This window comes from Callorhinus ursinus, unplaced genomic scaffold, assembly GCF_003265705.2.
Source record: "Callorhinus ursinus isolate GAN/ISIS: 27379988/994484 unplaced genomic scaffold, GSC_fseal_2.0 scaffold94, whole genome shotgun sequence".
NCBI classification, from domain to species: Eukaryota; Metazoa; Chordata; class Mammalia; order Carnivora; family Otariidae; genus Callorhinus; species Callorhinus ursinus.
The window spans coordinates 1819145-1838939 of NW_027397156.1; the positions used below are offsets into that span (position 1 = coordinate 1819145).

General features: G+C 46.9%; 1 protein-coding gene and 1 non-coding gene across 5 annotated transcripts in view; both read left to right on the top strand.

The window, feature by feature from the left end:
• NCAPD2 (non-SMC condensin I complex subunit D2) overlaps positions 1-19795 on the top strand; it is a 29814-nt gene that overhangs the window by 6977 nt on the left and 3042 nt on the right. For 2 of the 4 annotated variants that reach the window (XM_025851882.2, XM_025851883.2), the window contains exons 3-25: positions 3896-3971; positions 4253-4311; positions 4798-4976; positions 5286-5428; positions 7548-7675; positions 7748-7871; positions 8044-8191; positions 9146-9343; positions 9665-9799; positions 9897-9984; positions 10082-10262; positions 12470-12594; positions 13166-13399; positions 13694-13868; positions 14132-14216; positions 16145-16278; positions 16648-16780; positions 16874-16958; positions 17032-17199; positions 17480-17649; positions 18442-18553; positions 18626-18749; positions 18831-18986. In XM_025851882.2, coding sequence (XP_025707667.2) covers positions 3896-3971; positions 4253-4311; positions 4798-4976; positions 5286-5428; positions 7548-7675; positions 7748-7871; positions 8044-8191; positions 9146-9343; positions 9665-9799; positions 9897-9984; positions 10082-10262; positions 12470-12594; positions 13166-13399; positions 13694-13868; positions 14132-14216; positions 16145-16278; positions 16648-16780; positions 16874-16958; positions 17032-17199; positions 17480-17649; positions 18442-18553; positions 18626-18749; positions 18831-18986 — 3160 coding nt within the window. The remainder of the gene's footprint in view (positions 1-3895; positions 3972-4252; positions 4312-4797; positions 4977-5285; positions 5429-7547; positions 7676-7747; positions 7872-8043; positions 8192-9145; positions 9344-9664; positions 9800-9896; positions 9985-10081; positions 10263-12469; positions 12595-13165; positions 13400-13693; positions 13869-14131; positions 14217-16144; positions 16279-16647; positions 16781-16873; positions 16959-17031; positions 17200-17479; positions 17650-18441; positions 18554-18625; positions 18750-18830; positions 18987-19795) is intronic. The other 2 variants (XM_073888764.1, XM_073888765.1) reach the window with 1 other exon arrangement.
• On the top strand, positions 4393-4721 carry LOC112808752 (small nucleolar RNA U85). The gene has a single exon (XR_003204425.1). It is a non-coding gene; the product is annotated as a small nucleolar RNA U85 (small nucleolar RNA).

Sequence of the window (19795 nt, forward strand, 5' to 3'; positions counted from 1 at the left end):
CAGAGGAGGGGCGCCTGGGTGACTCAGTCGTTGAGAGTCTGCCTTCAGCTCAGGTCATGATCCCAGGGTCCTGGAATTGAGCCCCACATCGGATTCCCTGCTCAGCGGGGAGCCTGCTTCTCCCTCTCCCACTCCCCCTGCTTGTGTTCCCTCTTTCTCTGTCTCTCTCTCTAGCAAATGAATAAATAAAATCTTAAAAAAAAAAATCACAGAGGATGGGGTGCCTGGGTGGCTCAGTCGTTAAGCGTCTGCCTTCGGCTCAGGTCATGATCCCAGGGTCCTGGGATCGAGCCCCATGTCGGGCTCTCTGCTCAGTGGGAAGCCTGCCTCTCCCTCTCGCACTCCCCCTGCTTGTGTTCCCTCTCTCGCTGTCTCTCTCTCTGTCAAAATAAATAAAATCTTTTTTTAAAAAATCACAGAGGATTTGTACGTAGTTGGACATCCTAACATTATAATCAGGTCAATGCCAGCAGTGATACTTGGAGTACAAGATTCTGGCTTTACTTTCAAGGCAAACCAACTTGGTATTGCAGAAAAGAAGAATTCGGTGGAATTCTTTTCTTCCCTGTCCTCAGAAAGAGCTTGGTGTATAACTTGGGTCAAAACCTAATTCCCATACTGCCTTGTCACTCCTACATGTTGTAAGACATAATTCAACTCTACTCCCTTGATACTGAAGTGTTTATCTAGAAGCGGTAGGATCAGGATGAAAAGAGCACTGGGCCTGAGAATCAAAAGACACTGGGTTTTCAAAATGTAATATAAAGTGGTAACAAATACGTTATAAGTGTTTCACATAATCACATTAATGAGTCGGGAAGAAAAGAACTAACCTACGTAGCTTTGAAAAGCAGTAGTATTTTGACTATATACTCTGGAAAAAAGAACTTTACACAATTATTGTAAGCTAAGTTAGTAAACATTTTTTTATAGGACTATAGGTTAGCAATTCTGAAACTTTTTTTTTTAAAGGTTTTATTTATTTGACAGAGAGAGACACAGCGAGAGAGGGAACGCAAACAGGGGGAGTGGGAGAGGGAGAAGCAGGCTTCCCGCTGAGCAGGGAGCTCGACGTGGGGCTCAATCCCAGGACCCTGGGATCATGACCTGAGCCAAAGGCAGACGCCCAACGACTGAGCCATCCAGGCATCCCCTGAAACTGTTTTATACTAGGATTAAGTAAATATGTAAATGAACTCATTTTTTAATATATACACATATAAAAATAGATGTAGGGGATATGTGTGCCTATACACATACATGCCTGCTATTCTCTACTGAGGGCCTAAAAACTATGATACTCCAATAGCAGTCAGCCTAACTAGTGCCTTGAACTTGGTTTCTAGATGCCTTACTTCCATAAAGAAAACCAGGACTCTGTTGAGCATGGTTGATTCCAGGACTGGGCCAGGGAAAGTAGAAGATGATCCTGGAATATCTTGTGGTACAAGAAACTGGGAGAGCGAAAGTAAAGGGAATATGTTGAAAGGACACAGGTCAAGTTGATGGCACTCCCAATGGTCAAGTATGGGATATTTTGAGCAACAAAATAGATCGTAGGAGGAATGGATTAAAACAGAATAAAAGAAATGTCCATGGGTCTACTCCAATTTGAATAAATAACTGAGGGGAGGGGCACCTGGGTGGCTCAGTTGGTTAAGTAGCTGCCTTCGGCTCAGGCCATGATTCCAGGGTCCTAGAATTGAGCCCCGCCTCAGACTCCTTGCTCAGCGGGGAGCCTGCTTCTCCCTCTCCCTCTGCCTGCCTCTCTGCCTACTTGTGCTCTCTCTCTATCTCTCTGTCAAATAAATAAATAAAATCTTAAGAAAAAAATAACTGAGGGGAAAGGGATAGCTCATCCTTCTAGTGACATTCCCATTAGTAAGTGTAGAAGGAATGCTGGAGATGGAAAAATCACCATATATGGGCACCGGGCTGGCTCAGTTGGAAGAGCATATGACTCTTGATCTTGGGGCTGTGAGTTCAAGCCCCGCATTGGGTGTAGAGATTACTTAAAAATAAAATCTTAAAAAAAAGAAAGAAAAAAGAGAAACCACTGTATAGTAAATACCTCAGTGATAATTGTGGCAGGCAAGAATCATGGACAGATGCCTAAAATAGTGGGCAAAATGTGATGAGAGACAGGATATTTGCAGAGGTGCAAATATCTCCCCACAAGATACTTAATTACTGCAAAGGGGAAAATAGTAACTTTACAGAGGAGATACCTACCTTTGACTACCAAGTGGTCAAAGTTAACATACTAATAAGGTATTGATATCATGTACTTCTTGGTATGATGCATTGAAAAGACCCAGCCTCCCTTCTGCATTCATCTTGCCAAAAATGCGTAACCTCAATCTAATCATGAAAGAATAGCAAACAAACCCAGACCAAGGGACATTCTACAGAATAACTGAATAGCACACTTTGAAAGTGTCAAGACTGAAAGGCAAAGATGAGAAGAGACTAAGGAGACATGACAACTAAATGCATTGTGGGATCCTGGATTGGATCCTGGACCATGAAAAGGACTTAAGTAAAACAACTAACAGAATTCAAATAAGGTCTGTAGATTGATTAATAGCATTGAGTTAATGTTAATTCCTTAGTTTAGAATAGATTCTTGTGCCGAGTTATGTAAGATGTTAATGTTATTAGAGTGAAAAGTATAAGAACTTTGTATGAGGGCACCTGGGTGGCTCAGTCGGTTAAGTGTCTGCCTTCGGCTCAGGTCATGATCCCAGGGTCCTGGGATTGAGCCCCACATCAGGCTCCCTGCTCAGCGGGGAGTCTGCTTCTCCCTCTCCCTCTGTTGCTCCCCCTGCTTGTGCTCTTTCTCTCTCAAAAATAAATAAATAAAATCTTTATTTAAAAACATAATAAAATATGGGTGCCTGGGTGGCTCAGTCGTTAAGCATCTGCCTTGGGCTCAGGTCATGATCCCAGGGTCCTGGAATCGAGTCCCACATCGGGCTCCCTCCTTGGCGTGAAGCCTGCTCTCCCTCTCCCACTCCCCCTGCTTGTGTTCCCTCTCTCGCTGTCACTCTCTGTCAAATAAATAAATAAAATCTTTAAATAATAATAATAATAAAATAAAAAAAAGAAACTTTGTACGTTTTTTGCCACTTTTGTAATTTCAAAATTAAAAAAAAAAATAGATCCTGAGTTTGTGTTCACTACGAACTACACTGAACGAGTCACACAACTACTCTGAGACTTAGTTGCTTTTCCCATAAAATAGGCATAATGCCATCTGCTTTATCAAACTAAGAGATGTAGTGGAACTCAAGTAAGTCTTTCATTATAAAACAGGACAAGTGTAAGCTATTATTATGATAGGTTACATTGATGGGGCACCTGGGTGGCTCAGATGGTTAAGCGTCTGCCTTCGGCTCAGGTCATGATTCCGGGGTCCTGGTATCGAGCCCCACATTGGGCTCCTGGCTCGGCAGGGAGACTGCTTCTCTGTCTCCCTCTGTCTCCCTGCTCATTCTCTCTCTCTCTCTCTCTTTCTGTATCTCTGTGTCTCAAATGAATAAATAAAATCTTTAAAAAAAATAAATAAATAAAAAGGGGCACCTGGGTGGCTCAGTCACTAAGCGTCTGCCTTCAGCTCAGGTCATGATCCTAGGGTCCTGGGATCGAGCCCCACATCGGGCTCCCTGCTCAGCGGGGGCCTGCTTCTCCCTCTCCCCCTCCCCCTGCTTGTGTTCCCTCTCTCGCTGTGTCTCTCTCTGTCAAATAAATAAAATCTTAAAAAAAAAAAAAAAGAAATGAACGGTCTCTTTTTGTGATTCAAACAATAAAAGTAATTAACTCGATTTTCTGCCGTGAATAGAATTTACCAAAAAGCCCTCTCCTCTTTATTAATTAGTTTCTTTCATCTTTATAGCATTTCAGGCTGCCTTCCGAACTCAGGGGCCCCTGGCTATGCTGGAGCACTTTGATACTATCTATAGCATTCTACAGTAAGTATAAAGCACCTAGCTGGCTGGTACTTTTAAGAACTGTTCGCTGTCGACCCTAACTTTGCATGTTAGTCCTGAAATTCCAAATTATAGGTTCACTGATAAAGGCTTTGGGTGCTGATATCTCTACTAATGAGCATTTACCCCAGCTTAACACCACATTTATTCAGTTGAGCAGTTTCACAGATATTTTTAAGTATTAGATTCTTCAGGTTTGATCTGACCTAGAATGGGCTCTGCAGTTTCCTGTCTCACCCCCCCACACTTTCTTTCCCTCATAGTCACTTTCGAAGTATAGATCCTGGCCTCAAGGAAGATACTCTGGAATTCCTGATAAAAGGTGTTTATGGGTCAGGGGGTAGGGGATGGAAGGTGTTTGTCGCTGTTTGTTTGTTTGCTTACTGTTTCCTACATTTTATCAGCCACGTGATGATATCAAGGCTGTGGTGATTCAGTTGGTTTGGCTAAGCCCGGGTACCTTTGACCTATTAAGGTCTGTAATCTTGGTGGGCAGTACAGAGTTGTGTGTGTTCGCTGTAAGGGCAGACCAACAAGAAATATTCCCTACTTTTGAACTACCTCTCTTTAACAGAGGTGGTTCTTCCAGTCTCCAGAGAGAAACTGGGGTAGCTGGAGTGAGAGAGTGGGGACAGGGCATGTTCAGGGTATCGAGGTCGGAGGTCCCAAAGGACTTGGCTTGTGTTGTGACCACTGAGAGATGAAACACAGATCTTTGGTAATCTGATGGCTGCAATTGCCGGGTGTTTTGAAGTCGGGGTGTATGAGGAAAGTGAATGAAGCCGACTCCAGATTCTGCCCCTCGCAGTGGTGTCCCGTCATTCCCAGGAACTTCCCACTATCCTGGATGATGCAGCTTTGAGTGTGTCAGATAGGAGCGCCCACCTAAATGCTCTCAAAATGAACTGCTATGCTCTGATCCGCCTCTTGGAATCCTTTGAGACCATGAGCAGCCAGACAAGCCTCATGGACCTGGACCTTGGGAAGGTAATTTGAAGTTTCTGGCTCACTTAATATGGGGACTGGACAGATAGGGGGATGGATGGGAAAGAAGGGACTCCAACAATTCTGGGAGTCCTTTCTGCCCTTATTTACGGTTTATGGGAAAATACTCAAAAGTATCACAGCATATTCTTCCCTGACAAGAAACTCTTCTATATTTTGGAATTTGTTTATGTCTTCTTTGTTAGTTTCTACCTTGTCTCAATACTGGGTAGTTTGGGCACTCAGACTCGCAGATCTTGACCCGATTTGTTTTCTTATTTTTCCCTACATGTCCATATGGTCCTTTTTTAGGGAAAGAAAGCCCGGGCCAAGACAGCCCATGGCTTTGACTGGGAAGAAGAGAGGCAGCCAATTCTTCAGCTTCTAACACAGCTGCTCCAGTTGGACATCCGTCACCTGTGGAACCACTCAATAATTGAAGAGGAATTTGTCAGGTGGGTGGTTAAGATGGCTACGGGTAATTGTGAGCTATGAGGAACAAGTACCCTGTTGCTAGATATGTCTTCCTTCTGAATACTTCATTTCATGCCTCACTTCTACATAACACGTAGAAGTCTACTCATTAACACTGAATTAGGAAGTAGATGACAAATGTTAGAAACTGCCATGAATTTCTCATCTTTAATGCCCATTTATTCATTTATGACGTGGTATTTGCTGAGCATGGCTGGGTACATGGCTGGTATTATGACAGGCACTGGAAACAAAAGTTTCTGCCCTCTCAGTGTTTATATTATAGAGCAGAAGATGATTTTTAAAATAAGTAAAATAGGGGCCCCTGGGTGGCTCAGTCGTTAAGCGTCTGCCTTCGGCTCAGGTCCTGATCCCAGGGTCCTGGGATCAAGCCCCACATCAGGCTCCCCGCTCAGCAGGAAGCCGCTTCTCCCTCTCCCACTCCCCCTGCTTGTGTTCCCTCTCTCGCTGTCTCTCTCTCTGTCAAATAAATAAGTAAAATCTTTTTTAAAAAATAAGTAAAATATATGGTGTGTTTTATAGGTTATTACTGTGGAGAACAAGAGAGGAGGGGATGGGGAGTTTGATGGAACAGAGTTGTGATCTTAAACCAGCTGTTCTAGCAAGACCTCTTTGAGGTGGTGACATTTGAGCAAAGACCCAGAGGAGTCCATGTGAGCCATGAGAGGATCTGGAGGAATAGCAAGGGCAAGGAATGGCACAATGTAACAGCGGGTACAAAGACCCCGAGGAGGGCATGTGTCTGGCACGTACAGATGATAGCAGCGAGGCCAGAGACAGGGCAGTGGGGCAGATGAGAGGGACAGGCGGTGTGGAGCCGACTGTGCAACTCTTTGGCCATCATGGTGACTTTGGCATTTTCTCAGCGTGACGTGGGGCCACTTGAGGATTCCAAGCAGGTGAGGTGGTCTGACTTGGGCTTTAACAGGATCATCGTGCTCTGGCTACTGTTACATTACTAAGAAGGTAAAGGAAGAAAGCGGGACACCAGTTAGGGGGCTGTTGCAGTGACTTGGGCAAGAGATGGTGGGAGTTTAGAGCCAAGAATGGCAGTGGAGATGGGGAGAAATGCATGGATTCTGTACCTGTTTCCCGAAGGTAAAGCTTACAGGACGAGCTGACAGATGTGTGTGAGGTTTGAGGGAGAGTCAAGGATGACTCACGCAGGGTTTGGGCCTGAGCTTTCAGAAGAACGGAGTTGGCAGTAATTGAAATATGGGGAAGACTGTGGGGCATGTTTTCAGGGGGACAATTAAAAGTTCTGCTTTGGATATAAAGTTTGAGATGCTTATCAGACATCCAAGCAATGTTGTCCGACTCTGATGTTGAATATACAAATCTGGAGCGTGGGAGAGAGGTCTGAACTAGGATACCCATTTGGGAATACAGTGTATTTATATAAATGGTATTTATGGCCCCAAGACTGAATGAGATTACTAAATCAGTAAGCGTAGCTAGAGGAGAGCAGAAATCCTTATTGTACCCTGGGGAGGGGAGTCTGGCATCTGGCCAGATGAAGTGTGTTTCCAGGAGAATGGCGTGATCAGCTGCATCCAGTGCAGCTAAAAGGTTGATCCAGATGAAGACTGAATTAACCATGAGAAGTCTTTGGTTACTTTCTCCTACCTTTTATCATATATTTGGGTTCTGTGTAGGCATCATAACTGGTTGAAAGTTGGTAATTTTGAAAGACAGAGTACCTATCTAGAGTCAGCAAAGCAAAGCAAATTGGCGTAGAAGGTGATCAGTGGAATGAAGAAAGGGACGCCTGGGTGGCTCAGTCAGTTAAGCGTCTGCCTTCAGTTGGGGTCATGATCTCGGGGTCCTGGGAACTGGCCCCGCGTCGGGCTCCCTGCTCAGAGACGAGTCTGCTTCTCCCTCTCCCTCTGACCCTTCCCTCCACTCATGCTCGCTGTCTCTTATTTTCAAATAAATAAATAAAATCCTTTGAAAAAATAGAATGACGAAAGCTAGAAGCCCCTGTCTTTGGGGGCAGGAGAGGGAGAATGAATGAGGCAGGGCCCCAATAGAATGGGTTGCACACAGCTGACTTCATCATCTCCCTCCCTTCCTTCTCAGTTTGGTTACTGGCTGCTGCTACCGCCTCCTGGAGAACCCCACCATTAGTCACCAGAAGAACCGCCCCACCCGGGAGGCCATCACGCGCCTGCTCGGTGTCGCCTTGACACGTTATAACCATATGCTCAGTAAGTTAGCCCTCTGCTTTGCCCCACGTTTTCCATTTTGCCTATGATTTCTCACCGTTAGTACGTCCACAGGTGCCACTGTGAAGATCATCCAGATGCTGCAGCACTTTGAACACCTGGCCCCCGTACTGGTGGCGGCTGTGAGCCTGTGGGCAACTGATTATGGGATGAAGAGCATAGTGGGGGAGATTGTAAGGTGACTCTTCTCTAAGTTTCTGATTCTCCTCTCCCTCAGGGGGAAGATACAGAAAGACTGGAAGTACATTCTCTGTGCACAGTAGATTTCTTCAGATATGAGATAGCAGTCTTACTTTTCCTTACTAGGGACTGAATTTTCTTGCCGTGGCTGTGTTTTCTTCCCTGCATAGGGAGATTGGGCAGAAGTGTCCCCAGGAGCTGAGTCGGGACCCTGCAGGGGCAAAGGGCTTTGCAGCCTTCCTGACAGAACTAGCAGAACGCATCCCAGCCATCCTGATGTCCAGCATGTGCATTTTGCTGGATCATCTGGATGGAGAGGTACGTGGTCCCCTGGGGATCTCAGGTTTTTCTGGGGACTTTTAAGTCCATTGCTGAAGGCTGTTTCTTTTAACAAGAAGATGGCTTTCCCATGAAGTCAGGTTATCTAAGCATAACTCGGTGGCAGTTTCTTCCTACAGAGAAGCAGATAAATTTCATTGACTGAAGAGCCATTTATTGATCCCCATTTCAATATCAGTTGGTTTTATCCAGGTCTGATGGGGGGGCTGGCAATTCCGCACCTTAGGTCTAGTGAGAGTCACTCAGCTGTGATTCTGAGTCCCTTCCATTCCTCAGGATGAAGCCCCTTCCATTCTTCCTACCACCTCGCTCGCCTGCACTCTAAACAAGCCATCTCTCAGTTCTTTCTGCCTGGCTGCCTTCCAGATTGATGCAGGGCACTTCTAGGTGAATGTCAAGGACAAAGATAGTCTACTCAGTCATCTAATCTACTTTAACTTCTTGTGCAAGACCCCATTCTCTGGCTTCTGGCCTGGCAAAACCCCAATCCTTATTCACCTGATTCTGCAGTGGACTTGCTTGGCACCCTAGGGCTTACTTGTGCTCCATGTCTCATTTTTTTGTCAGTAAAATGTGAGATGAGGATTGGGGGGAAGAGGGTGTTTTATTAGTAAGGATCAAAGGCTTTGAGGCCTCCGATGAAAGGTAGAAATGAATGCTTTTCAAATGTGTATAGATGTGATGAGCCTTATGGGGAAAAATTGTTGGGGGCTCTTGTTTATTTTTTCCCTGTGTTCTCTGAGCAGACAAGGCCCCTTCCAGTGACCTCAGGGGTGAATACGTAAGCAGCTGACCAGAAAAAGTCATAGTGAAGCAAACTTACCCTTAACTTAAGGCCTTGTCACTTGTGCCTCGACAGCCTCAAGAGTTTGGGGAAGGAGAGTTAGGATTGGAGCACGGAGCCCTCAGACCAACTCTGGTTCTCTCCCTTAGAATTACATGATGCGCAATGCTGTGCTGGCAGCTATGGCAGAGATGGTCCTGCAGGTTCTGAATGGTGATCAACTGGAAGAAGCAGCCCGAGACACCAGAGACCAGTTCTTGGACACCTTACAAGCCCATGGCCATGACGTCAACTCCTTTGTGCGGAGCCGTGTTTTGCAGCTCTTTACCCGAATCGTCCAGCAGAAGGTGAATAACCTGCATGGTAAAGACATACAGTACTCTGTGTACAGGCCAGAGAAAAAAGGAATCCAGTGTCCCACAGAAGAGTCCAGGATTCAGATTGTTACTGGCAGTAATAAAGGTCTTCCTCTACCAAGGACAAGAATGCCTGGCTCCGTTTAAGGATTACACTGTATCTTAACCACTACAAAGAGAAATTGTTTTATATCTCATAGAAAAGTTTCTTTAGAATGAGTGGGTAGTTATGTAGAGCGTACTTCAAGATCATCTTGAGCAGAATGGATGATGTGGGATGTGAACCCCTCCTTCTCTCCCTCCCCCACACAGGCTCTCCCCTTGATGCGTTTCCAAGCAGTGGTGGCCCTAGCAGTGGGACGTCTGGCAGACAAGTCAGTGCTAGTATGTAAAAATGCCATTCAGCTGCTGGCCAGCTTCCTTGCCAATAATCCCTTTTCCTGCAAGGTAAGTAAGCTTGATCTACCCAAAAGAGAAGGAATTAAATGGAAATAGGGATCAAATTCTCTAACTAGTGACCCTGCAACTCATTTGACCTTGGCAGCTTAGTGACACTGACCTCGCTGGACCACTGCAGAAGGAAACCCAGAAATTAAAAGAGATGAGGGCTCAGAGACGAGCTGCAGCTCCTTGTAAGTAGTTCCTGCGTAGGATTCCTCACCCGAGACATCCGGCTCCCTGCCGTCAGAAAGTCCAAGGAAAGAGTCTAAGTGAGACTTTCTCATTCAGCTGCAGCGCTGGACCCAGAAGAGGAGTGGGAAGCCATGCTGCCAGAGTTGAAGTCTACTCTGCAACAGCTGCTAAAGCTTCCCCAGGAAGAAGAGGAGATTCCTGAGGCAATTACTAATACAGACACCACTGAAGATGTGAAAACACGCATCCATCAGTTGCTTGCCAAGGCTAGTTACAAGTATGTGAAAGATTCTCTAATGACCTTTTTATGTTTAGAATTAACTTTTGAGGAACAGTGTTTCTTTAAGATGAACTTTACTTAGGGTATGCTGCCACCAGGTGATGGTAGGTGTTTTCATTGTAGTAATGGCCTGAACACCAGATTTATGGCAAAGGCATAGTCCACAATTAAGCCATGCTTTTCTACTTTCAGAAATGTTTAAAGAGACTTCACTAACAACTAACTGTAAATAACATTATAATTAAATATGCAAAAGCTCTCCACTCGAAGAAGAGAGCCTATAAGTATAATTCTAGTTCTGTAGTTTCAAGTAAGTTGCTTAAACTTCTTGGGCCTCAGTTTCATTATTTGTAAAATAAGAAATTGGTGAGGGGCACCTGGGTGGCTCAGTGGGTGGAGCATGCGACTCTTGTTGATCTCAGGGTCATGAGTCCGAGCTCCACATCAGGTGTAGAGATTACTTAAAAATAAAATCATTAAAAAAGAAATTAGACAGTACATTCACATGGTACAAAATTTAAAATTATAAAAAGGACATGTATTGTAAAGTGCCTTCCAACCCTATTTCCCATCCACTTAGTTCTCCTTTCCACAGGGAAGCAACATTCTGAGTTTATTGCATATTCTTCTAGAGATAACACAGACATGTTGTGAAACGTATGTTCTTTTCCTCCCCTTCTTACGCAGATGATAGAATTTTCTACCTGCTGGTCTACCACCTTGCTTTTTTTCACTGAACCATGTATCATAGTGTTTTTAATATTTATGCATAAATAGCTGCCTCATTATTTTTTATGGCTACACAGAATCCCATTGTATGGATGTACCATAAGTTAACCAGTTATTGAACACTTATTTTTTGCAAACTTTGACTTAGCAAAGTTTTTTATTGTTATGTTAATCACCATACATTACATCATTAGTTTTTGATGTAGTGTTCCATGATTCATTGCGTATAACACCCAGTGCTCCATGCAGAACGTGCCCTCTTTAATACCCATCACCAGGCTAACCCATCCTCCTACCCCGCTCCCCTCTAGAACCCTCAGTTTGTTTTTCAGAGTCCATCGTCTCTCATGGTTCATCTCCCCCTCCGATTTCCCCCCCTTCATTCTTCTCCTCCTGCTATCTTCTTTTTTTTTTTTTTTAACATATATTGTATTATTTGTTTCAGAGGTACAGATCTGTGATTCAACAGTCTTGCACAATTCACAGCGCTCACCATAGCACATACCCTCCCCAGTGTCTGTCACCCAGCCACCCCATCCCTCCCACCCCCCCACTCCAGCAACCCTCAGTTTGTTTCCTGAGATTAGAATTCCTCATATCAGTGAGGTCATATGATACATGTCTTACTCTGACTTATTTCGCTCAGCATAACACCCTCCAGTTCCATCCACACCGTTGCAAATGGCAAGATCTCATTCCTTTTGATGGCTGCATAATATTCCATTGTAGATATACCACATCTTTTTTATCCATTCTTCTGTCGTTGGACATCTTGGTTCTTTCCACAGTTTGGCTGTTGTGGACATCTTAGCAAAGTTTTTAAGCAGATGTTTGATGTAAGTAGGTTTGTGACCTTTAAAATTTGGAAAAGCCTTGGGCGCCTGGGTGGCTCAGTTGGTTAAGCGACTGCCTTCGGCTCAGGTCATGATCCTGGAGTCCCGGGATCGAGTCCCACATCGGGCTCCCCGCTCAGCAGGGAGTCTGCTTCTCCCTCTGACCCTCTTCCCTCTCGTGCTCTGTCTCTCATTCTCTCTCTCAAAAATAAATAAATAAAATCTTTAAAAATAAATAAGTAAATAAAATAAAATTTGAAAAGCCTTATTTGAGTTTCTTGAAGACTATATAGTAAAGCCTTGTCACTTGAGAAACGGGAAAAGTGTTTTGAGCGTAGAGCTCAAAACACTGTATCTTAACCACTACAAAGAGAAATTGTTTTATATCTCATAGAAAAGTTTCTTTAGAATGAGTGGGTAGTTATGTAGAGCGTACTTCAAGATCATCTTGAGCAGAATGGATGATGTGGGATGTGAACCCCTTAGTAGGTGCTTCTCAGCTTTGTAAGCATGAGAAGTGTTCCTTTTCTTTGGGGCAGTAGGTCTAGCTTCTTGATGGAACCATGAGGTAGGCTCCGTGACAGAAGGCTGCAGTGATGCTCTTGTGGGTCCTGAGTTGGTAACAAGTGAATATTCTTCCAGGCAGGCCATCCTTGTCGCTCGAGAAGCCATAGGCCACTTCCAGGAGTCTGAGCCTTTCTGTCACATGGACCCAGAGCAGTCAGAGGAGACCAGGTTCCTGAATCTCCTGGAGACTGTCTTCAAAGGTAATTCCTTTTCCTTTTTCAGTTAGCAAACAAAACATTTCAGTTAGTATATGTGGGCCATGGACTTTATGCCAGATGCTGACCTGGCTAACAGAACCCAGTGCTGAAGAAATCCAGAGGAGAGTTTGCAGTGGCTCTGCTCCAGAACGGAAGCAGCCCAAGGGCCTAAGATTGATAGTCATACGCTGTGAAAGGATGTTTCCAAAACCGTAGAGGACTTTAGAAATCTTTATTGAGAAATGAACCAAGATGTTTTAGCGTAGGTTCTAAATGTGTACCTTTGGGGCGCCTGTTGGGCGTCTGCCTTTGGCTCAAGTCATGATCCCAGGGTCCTGGGATCGAGCCCCCGCATTGGGCTCCCTGCTCAGCGGGGAGCCTGCTTCTCCCTCTCCAGCTCCCCCTGCTTGTGTTCCCTCTCTCACTGTCTCTCTCTGTCAAATAAAATCTTTAAAAAAAATAAAATAAATGTATACCTTCCCACTGTGGAAACAAATATCCAGGGATGTTAGAGCTGTTGGATTGCCCCATATGCCCTCAAGCAGTAACCATCCTATAATTCTCTAACTCCTAGGCCCAGCAGCTTCCACACAGAATACCCAGGGGCCGGCAGGGAACATGGGCCCAGAACAGACAGACTGTAAAGACAAGCCCAGTGTGTCAGAGTCTGGGAAATCCCAGGAAAACGATGAACTGGTGAAGCAGGAGATGCTGGTGCAGTATCTGCAGGATGCCTATAGCTTCTCTTTGAAGATTACAGAGGCCGTTAGCATCATCAGCAAGATGATGTATGAAAATACAACAACAGGTATATGCCAGCGTCCCTCTCTACAGAGAGGGACTGGGCCTTGGGGCTGGAAACACCAGTCTTGTCCATATGTTACTGATGACTATTTGCTCCTTCAAAAGGCAGGGATTCTTTATTTCTGTTGACTATGTATAGCCCCATGGAGCATGCGCATTTTAACACACACAGTATTTCACGATAGGGCCATCTGGGAGTTGACATTCTCGGGGAGAATGAGGAGAGCTGCCACTTCTAGTTTTAAGTACTGGGGAATTTGGCCAAGCAGATGGGTGACATTTGTGTCTGTCCTCTCAGTCGTACAGGAGGTGATTGAATTCTTTGTGATGGTGTTCCAATTTGGGGTACCTCAGGCCCTGGTCGGGGTGCGCCGCATGCTGCCTCTCATCTGGTCTAAGGATCCTGGGGTCCGGGAAGCTGTGCTTAATGCCTACCGCCAACTTTACCTCAACCCCAAAGGGGACTCCGCCAGGTATATGTGGTACTTTTGCCTTTGCCAGCTTTTCTGAGGTCAGCTTCTCATGGGACGTCTGGCAGGGATGGGGGCATCCTATTGGAGGAGTTCCAAATCCAGAGGCCTGTAGATCTGTAATGGGGCTCAGGGTGGGGCTGGACTTCCAGTCAAGCCCATCTTACATAGTTATCCGATGCTGTGGTCAGATAGCCCTAATAACCTGTGTGCCGGGTTCGAACTTACCAGTTTTTAATGACCTCTGCTCTCTGCTATTCCCACAGAGCCAAGGCCCAGGCTTTGATTCAGAATCTCTCTTTGCTACTAGTAGATGCCTCAGTTGGGACCATCCAGTGTCTTGAGGAAATTGTAAGTCTCCTTTCTTCTACTTTCTTCTACTTTCTTTCTCTTCTTTTCTTCCTTCCTTTCTTTCTTTTTTTAAACTTACTTATTTATTTAAGTAATCTCTACACCTAGCATGGGGCTCAAACTCACAACCCCAAGATCAAGTATCACACATTCCTCCAACAGAGCCAGCCAGGCGCCCCCTTACTTCTACTTTCTTTATTCATTGAACAAGTATTAGTGAGTGTAAGGTTACGGTGTGTTCAGCAATTTACTCAGCCCCACAAAGTATAAGATTGTTTTCAAGTTCCCAACTTAAAAGGAATCAACAGTATAGTGGGCAGCCAAACATAAAACATAGAACGATGTAGCACATAGGTAATTAGTGCCAGAAAAAGTGGCACAAGTAACGTTTATGGTAACATAGTAATACTTCTAATATCCCAGGCGCTGTTCTCAGCAGTTTGCTCGCGCGAACTTCTGTGATCCTCACACAATCCTCTGGGGTGATACTGTTGATGCACATTTTACAGTGAGAAGTCTGAGGTACTGAGAAGTTAAGGAACTTGGCTAATTACAGCTGGTGCGCCGGAGAGACTTGGGCAGTAAGAGCTCTGGACAACATACTCTTAACTTCTGTGTTACTCTGATGAGTCCCAAGTGGGAAAGAGAACAGTGTGAGGTAGGTGGTAGGACTTAAGCAGGGTCTTGATGAGTATGATATAGAGAATCAGAGAAAGGAGGGAAGGACGTAGATGGGAAGCCAAGGAAGAGTACAGAGTTGTGGACTGAAGATCGTGTTCGGGCTCGAAATTGTTACCTGGAAAAGCTAATAAAGTGGGAGTGTCAGTTGGAACTGGATTGTAAAGGTCCGTGAAGGCCTTTCACACGTCCTGGACTTTCCTGGTGTTCGCCAGCATTTCACTGAGGCAGATTTGCTTGTGTAGCATTTGGACTGTGGGGCCCAAAGGCAGAGATGGTGCTGACCACTGGCCTCCACTAGGTGGAGTGTGATGCCGGCCGCCTTTCTCTCTTGCTGGGGGAAAGGAGAGCCTGCTGGCAGCCACTGGCCTGAAGTCTTGTAGGCTAGCTCCTGGTCCAGAGCCCCTACCGTAGGCAAAGAAGAGCTATTTCTACAGGATGAGCAGAGGTGTGGCATGAAGAAGTAGCTGTTTGGGAGACTAGTCCAACACAAACACACGGGTTGGTGGAGAGGAGGCTGCTGTAACTGTGCAGTGTCGGGGCTGGACGGGGTGGGAGGGAAAGCTATGGAATTGCACTTAATGGTAGATGGAGTTTAAAGGAAGAATGGGGGGTGCACCTGGGTGGCTCAGTGGGTTGGGCATCTGCCTTCGTTCGGCTCGGGTTGTCATCCCAGGGTCCTAGAATCGAGCCCCGCATCGGGCTCCCTGCTCAGCGGGGAGTCTGCTTCTCCCTCTGCCTCTGCCACTCTCTCTCTCTCTCTCTCTCTCTCTCAAATAAATAAATGAAATCTTTAAAAAAAAAAAAATGAAGAATAGGTAAGACTACGTGAGAAAAAATTAGTTGACAGTGAAGTAGTACATGTGACTGAGAGTGCCGGTACTCTGGGAGAAGGCAAGGAAGGATGGAGCCTTCTGTTTTAGACCCGTTGAGTTGTGGTAACAGTAACAAGACCTATTAGAAATCTCTCAGATGTGGTCGGAACCACGGTTCCACACACAACTGAACAAGGTTACTTTCATTACGTTGTCTTAACAAATGTAGTTTTGAGGCCATGTGGGTGGAAAAGTGACAGAGATGAAAATACCTCCCCAAACCCCAACTTCATGATTCGAGCCTCCTCCTTCCTTTGCTGGGCCTAAGTATTGCTTTTACCCACTTCAGGTTCTCTGTGTTCTTTTCAGAGAAGTGGACCAGGGAGGGGGCGAATCATTATTTTCTGGCCTGAGCCCTTTTTCTTTTCTTTTCAGCTCTGTGAGTTTGTGCAGAAGGATGAACTGAAGCCAGCAGTGACCCAGGTGCTGTGGGAGCGGGCAATCGAGAAGGTCCCCTGCTCTCCTCTGGAGCGCTGTTCCTCGGTCATGCTTCTTGGGATGATGGCGCGGTGAGGCTCAGGTCCAGACAGGCAGTAGGAATAAGAGGGGAAGGGAAGGCTCTGAGAAGGTTCCCTTCCCTTTGGCACCGGCAGTCAGGCCTGGCAGCTGTACATGAGTTGGCTACCTCAATGAAAAGTAAAAATAAAATAGTGCAAGTACCAGCCCCCACCACCCTCCCCCCGCCCAGCCCAGCAGAAATAATGGGATTCAGTCCAGCAAGAGGGATTCTGAGGGCCAGCCGTATTAGAACCTCTCCTGTAGTGCTCCAGGGCTCTCAGAAAGCCTTGCACCGAGTGCCATTACCCACTCCACTTGGCATTATCCCCTACAGAGTGCTGTTCCTGACTACCTCTAACTCTGTGGCTTCCTTCCCCTAGAGGAAAACCAGAAATTGTGGGAAGCAACTTAGACACACTGGTGAGCATAGGGCTGGACGAAAAGTTTCCACAGGACTACAGGCTGGCCCAGCAGGTGTGCCATGCCATTGCCAATCTCTCTGACAGGAGAAAGGTATGCGGGGGTCTCCAAACCAAGGAAAGTGGGGGGGGTCCTCTTATCCACTCTCAACACATACCCACGTTTTGTCTTTGCTGTTCTCGGCAGCCTTCTCTGAGCAAACGTCACCCCCCCTTCCGGCTGCCTCAGGAACACAGGCTGTTTGAGCGACTGCGGGAGGTGATCACAAAAGGTGAGCTATCATGAAGGCCTTGGGCAGAATCGAGTCCTTTCTCTGCAGTGGGTAACTTCTCCCTTCTCTGCAGGCTTTGTGCACCCAGACCCACTCTGGATCCCATTCAAGGAGGTGGCAGTGACCCTCATTTACCAGCTGGCAGAGGGCCCCGAGGTGATCTGTGCCCAGATATTGCAGGGCTGTGCGAAACAGGCCCTGGAGAAGCTGGGAGAGAAGAGCAGCACCCAGGAAGGCCCGAGTGAGTGGGCAGGCAACCAGATTCTACTGCTTTCCTTGTCAGGCCAGAAGCCGCTGCCAACATGGCTTCGTACAGCAGCCCGACCCGCCCCCAGACCACTCTCTGTCACTTTTGCCACTCAGATCGGACCAGTCGCTACCACTGCCCCCCACCCCCACCTCTTCTTCGCGGCTTTGCGTATGGCCTGTGAGCAAGGGGAAGAGCCTTCAGAACAGGGTGCAGGGTTCTGTGAAACCTGATTTTGTCTTTTTCTCCCTGCTTTCCCTCTCCCCTCCTCCAGAGGATGCCCCCATGCTCCCCACTTTCCTGCTGATGAACCTGCTGTCCTTGGCTGGAGACGTGGCTCTGCAGCAGCTGGTGCATTTGGAACAGGCAGTGAGTGGAGAGCTCTGTCGGCGCCGGGTTCTTCGGGAAGAGCAGGAGCAGAAGACTAAGGACCTAAAGGAGAAGGTGAATAAAGTGCCTGGGCATTTGGGTTTGTGTCCCAAGCCTTGCCCAGATTTGTTTCATGGCCTGTTGTCATTCACATTTCCTCCTGGGGATCCCTGCTTTCCTACTGTTAAATAAAATGAGGAAGAGGCTCTGCTCCTTATTGTTGCTACTCTGCGAAAGATTAGTGAGAACAAAGATGGAGCAGTCCGTTCACCATCACCCAGGAAGGAAGGTTTTAGGGAAACACAGGGCACTGAGTTAGGGACCTCAGGCTGGCCCCCAGAGGCGCTGCTTATGAGGACGAGCACACCCCCGGCCCCCCCTTCCCATCAGCCTTGGTCACTGGGCCTGCCACCTGATGGGGACATTGTGTACTCCACTAGAGGCAGTGATGTCTTGCAAACCAGTAAGACACAGAGCCTTGCAGCCGTGGAATAAGGTCTGATCTTTGTGACCTTGAACCACTGTCCACGTGATCCGTCTATTGACTGTATACAGGAAACGACCTGCTTCCCTGAGGATGGGTTCCGAGGTGGAGGCATATGCTTTGGCAACTTGAATATAAATGCCATTTGTTCAATTTTGAATTTGCCAACTCAGATTTGGCAACGTGAAAACAAAATTACAGAGACCTAGTTCTTTTCCTCTGGAATTCAGGAGCCCTCCCTCTCCACAGACACATTTGGCAGTTGTAGGAGGGGTTGTGCAGCACCAGGCTTTCCCCAGATGCAGTCCTGCAGAATGAAAGATAGGCTGCAGTCAAAAACGCTGTCCCGGTTGAGCTGTGATGCCTGGTTTCTTCCCCACTAGAACGCCAGCTCTGAGACCACCATGGAGGAGGAGATGGGGCTGGTGGGTGCTGCCGCTGATGACACGGAGGCAGAACTCATCCGCAGCATCTGCGAGAAGGAGCTGTTAGATGGTAAGACTGGCTGAGGGGCTTGCTCCCCGGCCAAGATAACCCGTCCCAAACCGAGAGCTGTTCTGCTGACAGGCACACAGGTCCTGGCTGCCTTTGTTCCGCTTCTGCTCAAAGTCTGCAACAGCCCTGGCCTCTACAGCAACCCGGAGCTCTCTGCAGCGGCTTCACTTGCCCTGGGCAAGTTCTGCATGATCAGGTAGGTCCTGGGGGCAGGAGCGCCCGCTCTAAGAGGATGGGGATCGACGGTCTCCCTGATGGTCCTCTCCTGGCCCCCTAGTGCCACTTTCTGTGACTCCCAGCTTCGTCTGCTATTCACCATGCTGGAAAAGTCCTCACTGCCGATTGTCCGGTCTAACCTCATGATTGCTACCGGGGATCTGGCCATCCGCTTCCCCAACCTGGTGGACCCCTGGACACCTCATCTGTATGCTCGGTAAGAGAGCCCTCATGATACTTCTATTTTTTTTTTTTTTTTAAGATTTTTATTTATTTGACAGAGAGCACAGAGGGAGCGGCAGGCAGAGGGAGAGGGAGAAGGAGAAGCAGGCTCCCCGCTGAGCAGGGAGCCTCATACGGGGCTCAATCCCAGGACCTTAGGATCATGACCTGAGCCGAAGGCAGACGCTTAACTGACTGAGCCACCCAGGCACCCCCCTCATGACACTTTAGCAGGCCTCACCAGCTCTGGGAGGATGCAGTTCAGCCAGTATGAGAATCACTAAAACTGTGTTTGCTCTTTAACATTACCCTGAACATCTGCTTGATACTTGACCTGTACAGGCCATGGCTAAATATGGCCCCAAAGGGATTGGCGCCTTTATCCAAAGCCTTGGCTACAAGCTTGGCCTCTTTCCCCAATCCATTTTCTAACTGCTTCTAGGATGTCACATTAAGAAGGGGTAATAGAAGGGCACCTGACTGGCTCAATCAGTAGAGCATAAGACTTTTTTTTTTTTTTAAAGATTTTATTTATTTATTTGACAGAGACAGTGAGAGAGGGAACACAAGCAGGGGGGGTGGGAGAGGGAGAAGCAGGCTTCCCGCTGAGCGGGGAGCCCGATGCGGGGCTCGATCCCAGGACCCTGGGATCATGACCTGAGCCGAAGGCAGACGCTTAACGACTGAGCCACCCAGACACCCCAAGCATAAGACTCTTGATCTTGGGAGGCACCTGGGTGGCTCAGTTGTTAAGCGACTGCCTTCGGCTCAGGTCATGATCCCAGGGTCCTGGGATCGAGTCCC